The 12,911-nt window shown below is 45.5% G+C and overlaps 2 protein-coding genes across 3 annotated transcripts in view; both read left to right on the forward strand.

Moving 5' to 3' along the window:
* Positions 1–5,945: 5,945 nt before the first annotated feature.
* The window catches only part of LOC138970871 (glycoprotein 3-alpha-L-fucosyltransferase A-like), a 111,055-nt gene continuing 104,089 nt past the window's right edge, over positions 5,946–12,911 (forward strand). For both annotated transcript variants that reach the window (XR_011457090.1, XM_070343438.1), the window contains exon 1: positions 5,946–6,237. The gene's annotated coding sequence lies outside the window, so the exon portion shown is untranslated. The remainder of the gene's footprint in view (positions 6,238–12,911) is intronic.
* Positions 11,200–12,911, forward strand: part of LOC138970148 (uncharacterized) — a 4,921-nt gene continuing 3,209 nt past the window's right edge. The window contains exons 1-2 of the mRNA XM_070342634.1: positions 11,200–11,316; positions 11,549–11,954. Of these exons, the coding sequence (XP_070198735.1) occupies positions 11,200–11,316; positions 11,549–11,954 (523 nt within the window). The remainder of the gene's footprint in view (positions 11,317–11,548; positions 11,955–12,911) is intronic.

A 12,911-nucleotide genomic window follows, 5' to 3' on the forward strand; every position in this document is an offset into this window, starting at 1 on the left:
GTAGCGAGACAATGTCTGACATAACATGTACATGGCACAACAAGCTCCTGCTTGTAGCGGGACAATGTCTGACATACCATGTACATGGCACAACAAGCGTCTGGCACAACATGTACATGGCACAACAAGCTCCTACTTGTAGCGGGACAATGTCTCACATAACATGTACATGCACAACAAGCTCCTGCTTGTAGCGGGACAATGTCTTGCATAACATGTACATGGCACAACAAGCTCCTGCTGGTAGCGGGACAATGTCTGGCATAACTGGCACAACAAGCTCCTGCTTGTAGCGGGACAATGTCTGGCATACCATGTACATGGCACAACAAGCTCCTGCTGGTAGCGGAACAATGTCTGAAATAACTGGCACAACAAGCTCCTGCTTGTAGCGGGACAATGTCTGGCATAACTGGCACAACAAGCTCCTGCTTGTAGCGGGACAATGTGTGACATAACATGTACATGGCACAACAAGCTCCTGCTGGTAGCGGGACAATGTCTGGCATAACATGTACATGGCACAACAAGCTCCGGCTGGTAGCGGGACAATGTCTGGCATAACATGTACATGGCACAAGAAGCTCCTGCTTGTAGCGGGACAATGTCTGGCATAACGTGTACATGGCACAAGAAGCTCCTGCTTGTAGCGGGACAATGTCTGGCATAACATGTACATGGCACAACAAGCTCCTGCTGGTAGCGGGACAATGTCTGGCATAACATGTACATGGCACAACAAGCTCCTGCTGGTAGCGGGACAATGTCTGGCATAACATGTACATGGCACAACAAGCTCCTGCTGGTAGCGGGACAATGTCTGGCATAACATGTACATGGCACAACAAGCTCCTGCTGGTAGCGGGACAATGTCTGGCATAACATGTACATGGCACAACAAGCTCCTGCTGGTAGCGGGACAATGTCTGGCATAACATGTACATGGCACAACAAGCTCCTGCTTGTAGCGGGACAATGTCTGGCATAACTGGCACAACAAGCTCCTGCTTGTAGCGGGACAATGTCTGACATAACATGTACATGGCACAACAAGCTCCTGCTTGTAGCGGGACAATGTCTGGCATAACTGGCACAACAAGCTCCTGCTTGTAGCGGGACAATGTCTGGCATAACGTGTACATGGCACAACAAGCTCCTGCTGGTAGCGAGACAATGTCTGACATAACATGTACATGGCACAACAAGCTCCTGCTTGTAGCGGGACAATGTCTGGCACAACATGTACATGGCACAACAAGCTCCTGCTGGTAGCGAGACAATGTCTGACATAACATGTACATGGCACAACAAGCTCCTGCTTGTAGCGGGACAATGTCTGGCATAACATGTACATGGCACAACAAGCTCCTGCTGGTAGCGAGACAATGTGTGACATAACATGTACATGGCACAACAAGCTCCTGCTTTTAGCGGGACAATGTCTGGCACAACATGTACATGGCACAACAAGCTCCTGCTGGTAGCGGGACAATGTCTGGCATAACTGGCACAACAAGCTCCTGCTTATAGCGGGACAATGTCTGGCATAACTGGAAAAACAAGCTCCTGCTTGTAGCGGGACAATGTCTGAAATAACTGGCACAACAAGCTCCTGCTTGTAGCGGGACAATGTCTGACATAACTGGCACAACAAGCACCAGCTTGTAGCGGGACAATGTCTGACATAACTGGCACAACAAGCTCCTGCTTGTAGCGGGACAATGTCTGGCATAACTGGCACAACAAGCTCCTGCTTGTAGCGGGACAATGTCTGACATACATGGCACAACAAGCTCCTGCTTGTAGCGGGACAATGTCTGACATAACTGGCACAACAAGCTCCTGCTTGTAGCGGGACAATGTCTGACATAACTGGCACAACAAGCTCTTGCTTGTAGCGGGAACAGAAACGCATCAAAATATTACAACCTTAGGCAGAAAAGCACAAGCGAAGAAATCAGAAGCAAACACCAGTTAGAATCAAACAACCAAACATATACAGGGGAACAAATATTCATTTTACTTCTTACATGGACTTTCACAGGGAGAAAGTACCGATCTAATAAACTTGAACCAAAAAAAAACAAGTTATTTTTCTCAGCCCCTCCCACCCTGGTTCTCCTCATGTTACAATTCGGCGCTCGCAATCTCCAAAATTTAATGCAAACGGGGCTCTCTGGTTCAGCGAAGGTCAGTGAACCACAGGCACAGGAAATACCTTTTCAAAATTAAATGTACACGTCTCACATGCAATCATTACCCGTTATGCATTTACAACACTATGCTAGCGGGTAAGATCTTTTGGCCATACAGAAGTTCTCCTATACACCCGGGGCCCATGTGCACGAACAATCGTTCACACGCTGTAAAGCGTGATGCAGGGGGTTAGCTCCAATAAGGGGTAGAGATCGGAGGACGGAGGAGGGATATCCGTTTTTGCAGTCCTGTTATTACACCCCCGGTATAGGGGTGTGTATAGGTTTCGCTCGATGTGTTTGTTTGTGTGTTTGTGTGTTTGTGTTCGCATATACACTACTCACAAAAAGTTAAGGATCACTATGAGAAAACAGGTGGTCAATAAAATCAGTTCGCTGCTGTTATTTATTTCTCAGTCAAACCAAATTGTTATGAATTCTTGTTCAGCTGTAAGTGGGCGATGTTGTGTTAGTTGGAAAATTGCACGGGATTCTCTACTACTGAGTTTGGTAGCAAAAGAAAAAGCGGAAACTTGCGAAAAAGGACCTTGTTTTGGACCGTTCAGCCCGAACACATTGCACAAGCCACACGGAAAAACCATTATGCACGTGCAAGCACTGCTGTTTATGTGTGAGATGCTGTCACTTGCTTGGCTTTTTGAGAAGACATACCCCCAGTATTAGGCATTATCTGACAATGCCTCCCCGACGAAAATTGAACGAGTTTGAGAGGGGACGAGCTGTTGCATGGTTCCAAGATGGTGTCCCCAAGCGAGAAGTGGCCAGGCGACTTCACGTGTCCATCTCGGTCATTGTCAGACTGGTTCAACGATTCCCAGCCACTGGGAGGGTCCAGGAAAGACGCAGACCTGGGCGACCAAAGAAGACCACTCCACGTGAAGATCGTCTCATTGAACGACTAGCCTTGCAAACAAGAACAGCCTCTTCCAGCATTATCCGAAGGCAGCTGAGGGTGGCTACTAACACCAACATCAGCCAGCAGACCATACAGAATCGCCTTCATGGGTTTAACCTCCGTTCTCGTCGCCCAGCTGTACGGCCACGCTTAACTCCAGCCCATAGGGCAGCACGCCGCGCCTTCTGCAGACGCCACGTGAGGTGGACACGTCAGCAATGGTCCCAGGTCCTGTTCAGTGATGAATCACGCTTCACCCTGAACCACAACGACGACCAACTGAGGGTCTGGAGGCGCCAAGGGGAACGTTACATTGACGCCACTGTCCAAGAAAAGGTGGCCTTGGTGGAGGCTCTGTAATGGTCTGGGGGGCCTTCAGCCTTCACCACAGAACACCCTTGTTTCATGTACAGGGTAACCTGACTGGCCTCCGATACCGGGATGAGATCCTTCGACCGCTGGCTGTGCCTACACTGCAGCAGATGGGACCGCAGGCTGTCTACCAGGATGACAACGCTCGCCCCCACAGGGCAAGGGTGGTCAACGACTTCCTGCAGCAGTCTGGAGTCAACAGAATGGAGTGGCCAGCATGCAGTCCCGATGTCAACCCGATTGAGAACCTGTGGGATGAGTTGGATATCAAAATGAGGAGCAACCACCCCCCTCCCAGGGATGTTCAGCACCTCTACCAGATGCTGCAGGCTGAGTGGCAGGCGCTTCCACAGAGGATCTTCACCACCCTGGTCAACTCTATGAGGACTCGCTGCGTCGAGTGCCAGAACAGCGAGGGTGGTTTCACGCATTACTGAACTTTTGGGAGCATCTGAATGCCATGTCTTGTGATTTTAACGACTTTGTGAAATTAAATTTCGATACGTACACACTTTGATAAAATGTACAGACCAAACGATTGCTCGAAATTGAAGGAAATGTTGTATCGTTATTGCTAAAGCATTGAATTAAACGTTTGCCAAATACCAACGCATTGGCTTTCTTATTTCGAAAGTTATGAATTTGTGTGCAAGTGATCCTTAACTTTTTGTGAGTAGCTTAGATCTCAAGAATGAACGGACCGATCGTCACCAAACTTGGTGAACAGGTTCTATACATTCCTGAGACGGTCCTTACAAAAATTGGGACCAGTCAAACACACGGTTAGGGAGTTATTGGTGGATTAAAATTATACAAGGACTTATACAGGGACATCTTAATGGTCAAAGGGAAATAACCATTCTCACTCAGTCACTGCCACCAACTGAGAAGGTTATTTCCCTTTGACGGGGGTGTTTTTCCTACCTCGGAGGAATTTCTTGTTTTGTGTTATTTCGTCACTATTTCGTCTTCCTCTATTATATCAAATAACCATACTTTGTCTTTCATTGAGTTTATCCCTCTTGTTTTCAATATACCGTTTTCAGTGTGTGTATGTGTGTGTGTGTGTGTGTGTGTGTGTGTGTGTGTTTTCGTTCTCTGCTTCCACGAAATCAGCCCTCTCTCCAACACTCGGTGTTGCGACGACCTGCAGCGCCTGGGTAACAGGGGTACTGGAGACAGGACCGACAGTGCCACCTCTCCCGTCGTCGTCATGTTTTCAAATCTGTTTTATGTTCCAGTATTCTGTGGTCGGTTAAAAGGCAAAACATGTTTTAGAAGGCAAATAGCTGAATTATAAGGTGTTTGGCCAGGTTACCTTTCATTGTGGTAGCAGGCATATATAATTATATACGTTTAGTTATTTTGAATGAAAAACAATGTTGATAAAAGGCGAGAGGAGAAACAAGGTTCCTCTACTGTACGAACGGACTTTTGCCAAAACAAAGGCTAAAGCATTTCACGCGGCTACTGGATATTATTAATGAGAGAAATGAGTAAAGTTGGATCCGAAATTATTTTATGGGTAAGGATGGTTTGGGATCGCAAGCGTGGGGGGGGAGGGGGCGACGCAGGAGGGGAAGGAATTCCTATGGCTTTTAAAGTGGCAGTAAGCTTGCAGAAGTTCAAATTGTGGTCATTTTAACTGATGTTTCTATGGTCATTCATCTTTCTGAAAAGTGTATATGATTTACAAACAAGCAGGTATAATTATGCTCTTTTCTCTTTCCAACATAATAAAAGGGAGGAGCTTGATTATCTGAAACATAACTTATTGGTTCTGTTGCTTGAAGATGACCCAAAAGTGAATTCGTGCATACACAGTTCTTGCGTACACACAGTGTGTATGTGCGTGCGTGTGTGTGTGTGTGTGTGTTTGTGTGTGTGTGTGTGTGTGTGTGTGTGTGTGTGTGTTCTTTCTTTATTTGGTGTTTAACGTCGTTTTCAACCGTTCAAGGTTATATCGCGACGGGTGTGTGTGTGTGTGTGTGTGTGTGTGTGTGTGTGTGTGTGTGTTTGTGCGTGCGTGTGTATGTGTGTGTGTTCACTGTTGTAAAGCAGTTTTGCAGCTTGGCCTGTCAGTTTCAGTATGTATATTGGAATAAAAAACATACTGAGTAATGAGCTAACCAAGGGCGGGGGGTGGAGGGAGTGCGTTGTGCATCTAAACAAAGGTTTGAAAGTGTCGGCAACAGATGGCTGCCACGTTATCTGAACTGTTGTAGATAAGGAATGCCACTGCAGGCACTGTCACACGCACAGGTAGGTGGGACACAGCTCACTATTTAGTAACGTTGTATCTGTTCTCGTAAAGAGGCCGACTGAACAACGCTCCAGTGTTTACAGCAAACAAACAGTACCCGTGGTCATCGGTTTTTAACGTTCGACTCTCTCTCTCTCTCTCTCTCTCTCTCTCTCTCTCTCTCTCATAACATGAAGTAACGCCTGTGTTGAATGCGCGGTGTGTACTTCTTCAATTCAGCACACTTTGCCGCGATGTGTCAGTCCGGTTTTATCTGTAGTGATACTACACGCCTTATATTCGGGTACTGTTCAAAGCGGGTGTCGCGCAGCGGGTTAAAAATAGTCGCAGAAACGAGAACACGGCGACAAGCTGAGAGCGGCCTGTGCTGTCAACCTGTAAACAGGTCTTTATAGTCCGTGTACCCAGTGGCGTTGTCAGTGGCCAGAAACACCTGCCAGGTCTTGCCTCGTCATAGCTAGCTACCTGCCTTTTCTTCCTGCTTGACTCAGGTAGGTAGGTGTGCTCTCACTAACAGTGTCTGTACACCGTGGACATGTTTATTAACTTACTTCTGTAGGTACGGGTACTAAATGATACCTGAGCATAATTGTTGGTAATAACAGTAACGTGCTGCGACAGTAAACCTTGACCTTGTCCCCGTTGTAGTTCTTGAACCACAAAAGTGTTGTTACTCGCAATGAGTGGCCAGTTCCAGTGGAATCACGCTGTACTCCACGTAATGTAGCCGGCACCTGTCACTTTCTCTCAGTTCAACCAATGTATTGTCGCGTAACTTGCAATCTGTTGTCCGCCTGTCGCGGGATCGATTGTGCTGATCAACCGCCTACATGTTTGCGTCTGCTTTGCTTAGAAAGTTGAATACGTGTACTGCCAGTTATTACCGTCCAATGCGCTTCTATATTTCTAAGACTACAGCAGTACATCGTGTGGTACATGCATTACATGATGTAACTGTATTTATACACGCGTATTTGTCTTGAAGGTATCACCAAAGAGTAGTATTCATTCAAATCCAGGTAACTGTCGCAGTGCCTAAGGTTGGGAAGGTATTGCTGACCAGCGACGCGTCAGTATCAGAGTAAAGAGGACGTTGAAAGCAGCCATGCGATGCCGGGATTCATGCTACTACTATATTTATATTTTTGTCCCCAGAATTAGTATCTATTTGGGACATAAAGTGGTTATATGCTAGGATGGGATTCATGTAACAGTAGGCTATTATATACCCGGGAGAGCGGACGTTTCACCGTGCGATTTGTGACAACCCAATGACAATGTGCGCCTCGGCAACGGTGTAAGCAGTTGTTCGCCGAGTATTGCCTATTATGACCACAAGAAAAGCTACATCTCTTGTGTAGTACTATCACCATGGTCGCGGGTTAGGAAAACGTCTGTGTCCGCTTTATAAACAAGCAAAACTGTAAAGTACTTGCACTTTAGAGACACTGATATAAACCAAAACGGTATAAAGCGGCCCCACAAGCGTTGTGACAACTGATCCTTTAACAGATGCATCCAAAGTACGGTGCTTCCAGGACAAACCCCCACCCCACCCCATAGTAGGACGGATGCCACAAAACTGCCCCTCCCACTCCGAACTCCACTCTTTTAACTTGATACACATGTACGTAACTACGCATGCAAGTGCACACTCAAACATACATACATAGTTACATGCACATACACGTGCACGAGCAAGCCGGTTTTGTGGTTATTAAAAAGTACTCTACCGTATCTGGATTACATCAGTTGATATCGGGGTGCCTGTTTGACCAATGGCTGGTTTCAGTTTCGTCATGTAAACAATATTGCAAGATATTACATGCCACTCGTGCGTGTGCGCTCGTCAGTGTGTGTGTGTGTGTGTGTGTGTGTGTGTGTGTGTGTGTATACGTGTGTGTGTGTGTGTGTGTGTGTGTGTTTTAGAGCAAGACAGGGGAGGAAGAGTTTGGGGGGGGGGGGGGGGGGTAATCGTATAGCTCATTGTAAGATTTGTAGAAATTCAGACATTTTTGTGGACCTACATGAAGAAATTAGTGACTTTGCAAGTAGACAGAAAAATGGTTGTTGCAACTACCGGTAATGGCAAGTATCATCTGACTCTGATCACAGGCTTCTAAATTCTGCAAAACAAAATATTGCGACATTTCGACCAATACTTTAAAATAAATCATGCCCCTGTCATATCATTCAAGCTTACTGTGTCGTTGAGGGCGCTTAAATTGGCTGTCACACTTTTCAGATCTAAGATTGCTCACATGACCGCCACTCAAAATAAAATAATCGACCCAACACAAACGTATGGTACCAATTAAAACATCGTCGAACATTCAAAATAGGCACAACTCAGCAACATTGACACACGGGAAGAAGTGCAGTCAATTATCTATCCAAACGAGGTTATTTTAAATTGCTATCTTGCGTATTTCTTGTGTTACTCCATCCCGACTGATGCAGATTTTGATCGCATGACAGGTCAAAAACGGGAGGTTTTTGTGTCAATTTTAAGGGGTACCACGACAAAAAGCGCTTTGTTTCAGCAGAGACTCGGTGGATTGCTTTTAAACTTTCAGAATCGTATGCCTACAGCCGAGAAGTTCTTTGGATAAAATGTCAGATCACAATATTTGTTCAGATGTTCTGCAATCTTCTGGAAATAGTTCTAAAACCCGCAACAGGTTTGTGAATTAACAGTAAAAGAAAAACTCAAACAAATCATGACTTCGCGTGCATACTGACAAATTATTGTCAAAAGTGCTATCAAAGTTTCATTTGAACATAATCACTGTTATACATTTGCCAGCCATGTAAGCACGATTGACATATTTTTGGATGATTGCTTGACTACAGCGGAGTCAAGCCATGCGCGACCGCCGGTGCGTCTCGCTAGCGCTACGTGTCATTTGTGCTACGTATCGTTTGCGCTATTTTCTGTAGTGCTATCGACACAAATTGCTGAAAGGAGTAGTGCTATCGGCACGTAGTGCTATTGCCACAATTCACACGTGCCATTATCACTACGTCTCAATAGAACTACGTGTCGATATTACTATTTTTGAAAAACCAATGTACTGTAGCGCTACGTGTCGATTGCGCTACGTGTCGATAGCACTATACTACATGTTCAAACGACAGACACTTCCCTTTGAGTGTGCGTGTGTGTGTGTGTGTGTGTGTGTCGGTCTACTGTTTTGTCTGTCTGTCTGTCTGTCTGTCTGTCTGTCTGTCTGTCTGTCTCTCTTAGCACCTCTCAATCACTTTCTCACTTTGAACCTCTCAATCGCTCTCTCCTTATCTCTCTTGCTCTCTCTCACTCTCTCTCTCTTTCTCTCTCTCACTCTCTCACTCACTCTCTCTCTCTCTTTCTCTCTCAGTCTCTCTCAATTGCTCTCTTTCTTTGTACCTCTCAATCGCTCTCTCCTTGTCTCTCACGCTCCCCCCTCCCTTTCTCCCTCCGTCTCCACCTCCCCCCTCTCTCTCTCTCAGCACCTCTCAATCGCTCTCTCTTTCTCTCTCTCTTTGTACCTCGCTCTTTCCTTGTCTCTCTCTCTCCCTCTCTTTCTCTCTCTCAGCACCTCTCAATCGCTCTTTCCATGTTTCTCTCGCTCCCCCCCCCCCTCTCTCTCTCTCTCTCTCTCTATCTCTCTCTCCCCCTCTCTCTCTCCCTCTCTCTCTCTCTCCCTCTAAAGAATTGTCATTGTCATTGTCATTGTCATTGTCTCTCTTTCTCTTGCTCTCTCTCTCGCTCTCCCCCCTTCACGGGAAGATGGAGGAGGGATTGGAGTGTACGGCCGGGAAAGACAGTTGACAATTGATACTTTGTTCATAAGTGTATCCGAAAATCGTTTGTTAACAATTATCGAACTTCAGAAGAATGATACGTGGACATTGTAGAAAGATGATTCTCTTTGAACTTTGGTTTAAAGTGACCGGTGTTGCAGATGTTTTTAAGCATGAGAGTCGACCTGTGAGAGAGATGCGTGAAGTGAACAGAGGGCCCGCCGCATGCACACCTGGGTTTGGGGAGAGAAAGGAAGGTAGAGGTGGTTTGCGGGCGGGAAGGGGGGGGGGGGGAGAGGGAGGGGGTAAAGGACAGCTATATTTTCTTTTTCTTGTTTTGCTTGTTTACAATGTACCCCGTACATCTTGCTATACAGCGCGAAAAACACATACTTGTGTTCGTTACACTAAAATCTAATGTTAAGGTAACGTCCCTGTGCGCTGTCGTGGATGTTTGGCCTTGAAAAAAAACCCCGCTATAACGACACAACAAGATGAACATCGAGACCCGATTGTCGCTAATCAGTTATAAAATAAATAAGGTGTTTGCCTGGGTTAAAAAGTGTCTATGCTCCTTTAAATGTAAAACAAGTTGAAAGTCTCCGATACACCGCTACATTTTCATATTTAATGAAATTGTGTATTGCCCTGTCGGTGTTCCTCCTTTGTCGGTACTTCTCTGTTCGGCGGCCTTTCTTTTTGGCGGCCTTGTGAAAAGATGACTTGACTTACTTGACTTATTCCTGTAGACTCCCTGTGGAGCATAGGGCCGCAACATGGCTAGAGTTGTAGGTGGCGAGCGCGGCGGGAGAGTCCTTCCAAATGAAGGTTTTCGATATCATCACAATAGGACTGCCAGAGACAAGATATACTGGAAATGGCGTCCGCACTGTCGCGCTGGTCTTCAAACCAACGTATTTGATCGGCAAGGCGACCACAACCAGGCTGTTCTTGTCCTTGGGGTGAGTAAGAAATGTTACATCTTGCTGTTGGTGTTGGTGGTGGTATGTTTATGTGTGTGTGGTTTGCATTAGGTAAAACCTAAACATTGACAAAAACCAGAACGTTCAATAGTTTTCATTGCGCTGTACAACACATTTATATATCATTAGTACATGAACTCTATTGTTATAAAACCAAATGTATGCTAAAGACACGAGAAGTTCTAATAATCTGGTTGTTGTCTCCCACTAATACATCAAAACAATGGAAGTAACTTTTCCCATAAACTGATCGAACTGCATGGGAAGTAACTCAAATACCATAGGGATCCCTAGATAAGTGAAATGCCGGGACATTAGGACATTTGTTTAAGCGTTTTCCGTATAATGTATTTACTTAGCCCAGTTGCACACAGTGGTGTGATCAAATGTGTATGAAGTTGTGTACATGTATCTTCATTTCCGACTAGAATTTCTTAGTATTTAAATATGACTGATGGAACTTTTTTTTTCTCTCCACACAAATAGGCTTCACCTCACATCCACGGAGAGGAGGGCGAGTTCCTTGACTACTCCGAAACCCTGAACAGAATGAGGCTCCAGATAAGAGGCGATCCAACCCTGCCGATTCGAGCTGTTTACGACCGCGAAGTCGTTGGTGCTGATGCAAGAGGCGTAGAAAACGTGCCAGCGTTTCATTCGGTGAGGTCTACGCTCAACAGGACCAGAATGCAGCAAATACCGCCAATCCCAGCCAACTTTGAAGAAGTGCTGATCGAGGGCGTGTGGGCAACCACCCAACGAGAAAGCCGGTTCCTGCTTGAACAGGACAACTTCTGGCAATACGTAATGTTCGCGACAGACCAGGCATTAAGAGAACTCGGAGGATGCACAACCGTCTACATTGATGGGACTTTCAAGTCATGCCCGAGACCCTACCATCAGTTTTTAACTCTTCAAGCTTTTCATACGGACCGGGTTATTGCAATGGCGTTTGTGCTGATGGGGGATCACCAAGTGGGGAACTACAGGGCGATCCTGCAGCAACTGAAGGGGAAGATTGAGCGGCTGACTCGAGCGCCATGGCTCCCAACCCTGTTCATCACGGACTTCGAACAAGCTCTTCGAGCCGCTGTTCACACAGAGTTCCAGCAGGCTGAAGTCAGGAGCTGTTACTTCCAGGCAGGAGCGTTTAGCGGGCCCCGGCTTTCTTCGACGCCTTGGACGGCACTGGCAAGATGTCCAGGACTTGATCAAGAAGGTGCTTGCACTCGCTTTCTTGCCGGTCGCCCTAGTGCGTCAGAACTTCCAAACCCTCTTCACTGACCCTCTCACTGCAAATCTCGCCCGTCAAGTCGCGGGCCTTCAGGTCTTCCTGGCGTACTTCAGGAGAAACTATATCATACCAGGCAACGTCGCTCAGCCAGCTGAGTGGAACGTCTACCGTCGTGACGTCGACACTAGGTCCAACAACCACGTTGAAGGTAAGCAAGCGTTTACACATATATAATAATATATATATATATATATGAGACAGTGACAAAAGGTCAGGTGTCATGTCTACTGTCCCGAATGACACACGATTGCTGACATTTCACCATTGCCAAAAGAATAAACAAATAAGAAATAGGTAGAAAATGAATGTTAAAACTGACTTTGATTGTTGATCAGTATTTTCTATACCACTAACAAATAATCTACTTACACATAGCTGTTTGGCAAATGTATGTTGCATGGGACACACTGACATGAAAGTGGAAGATGTTTTTCCCTCTAGAGAAACTACATATCAAGTTACACTTTTTGTGCTCTTCCATTCCAGTTGGCAATCAATTGTTAACGCATGTTATTAGAAAAAATAGAACGAAAACAGATTAGATAGAATGAAAAATGTACTGGTGATGTCATTTGGGACATACTGACATGAAAACGTCACCTTATGTCATTGTATATATATATATATATATATATATATATATATATATATATATATATATATATATATATATATATATACGACACGTGCAAATGTGATAAACGCAGCGGACAGTATGATGTTAGATAATGACGAGCACAGGTGTACTTAAATACACAATGCAGACATATTGTATTGCCCAAGATAAGAATTCATCACGATCACTTGTAGTGATACAAATTGGTTCACTTTAGCAACTATTACCATCAGAACTGCTAGATTGTCAAAAGGACATAATACGTTAACCCTTTGTCTCTCGGCACTTGCTCCTCTCTTCTAGACACACGCGTCGGGTGAATTTAAACACGAGAAAAGAAACCCGCACTTGTCTCATGTGCTAGATCGAATCTTCTTTTTCACATTTTCAGTGTTAAACAATTTGCGGGTGGTATTTTTAATGGTGGCGCTGACCGCATAGTCTGCCGCAAGGCGCAAGAAAGAGTGTGCTCAGGGTCAGGTGGTTGTG

This window comes from Littorina saxatilis, linkage group LG7 (genome assembly GCF_037325665.1).
Source record: "Littorina saxatilis isolate snail1 linkage group LG7, US_GU_Lsax_2.0, whole genome shotgun sequence".
In the NCBI taxonomy this organism is placed as follows: Eukaryota; Metazoa; Mollusca; class Gastropoda; order Littorinimorpha; family Littorinidae; genus Littorina; species Littorina saxatilis.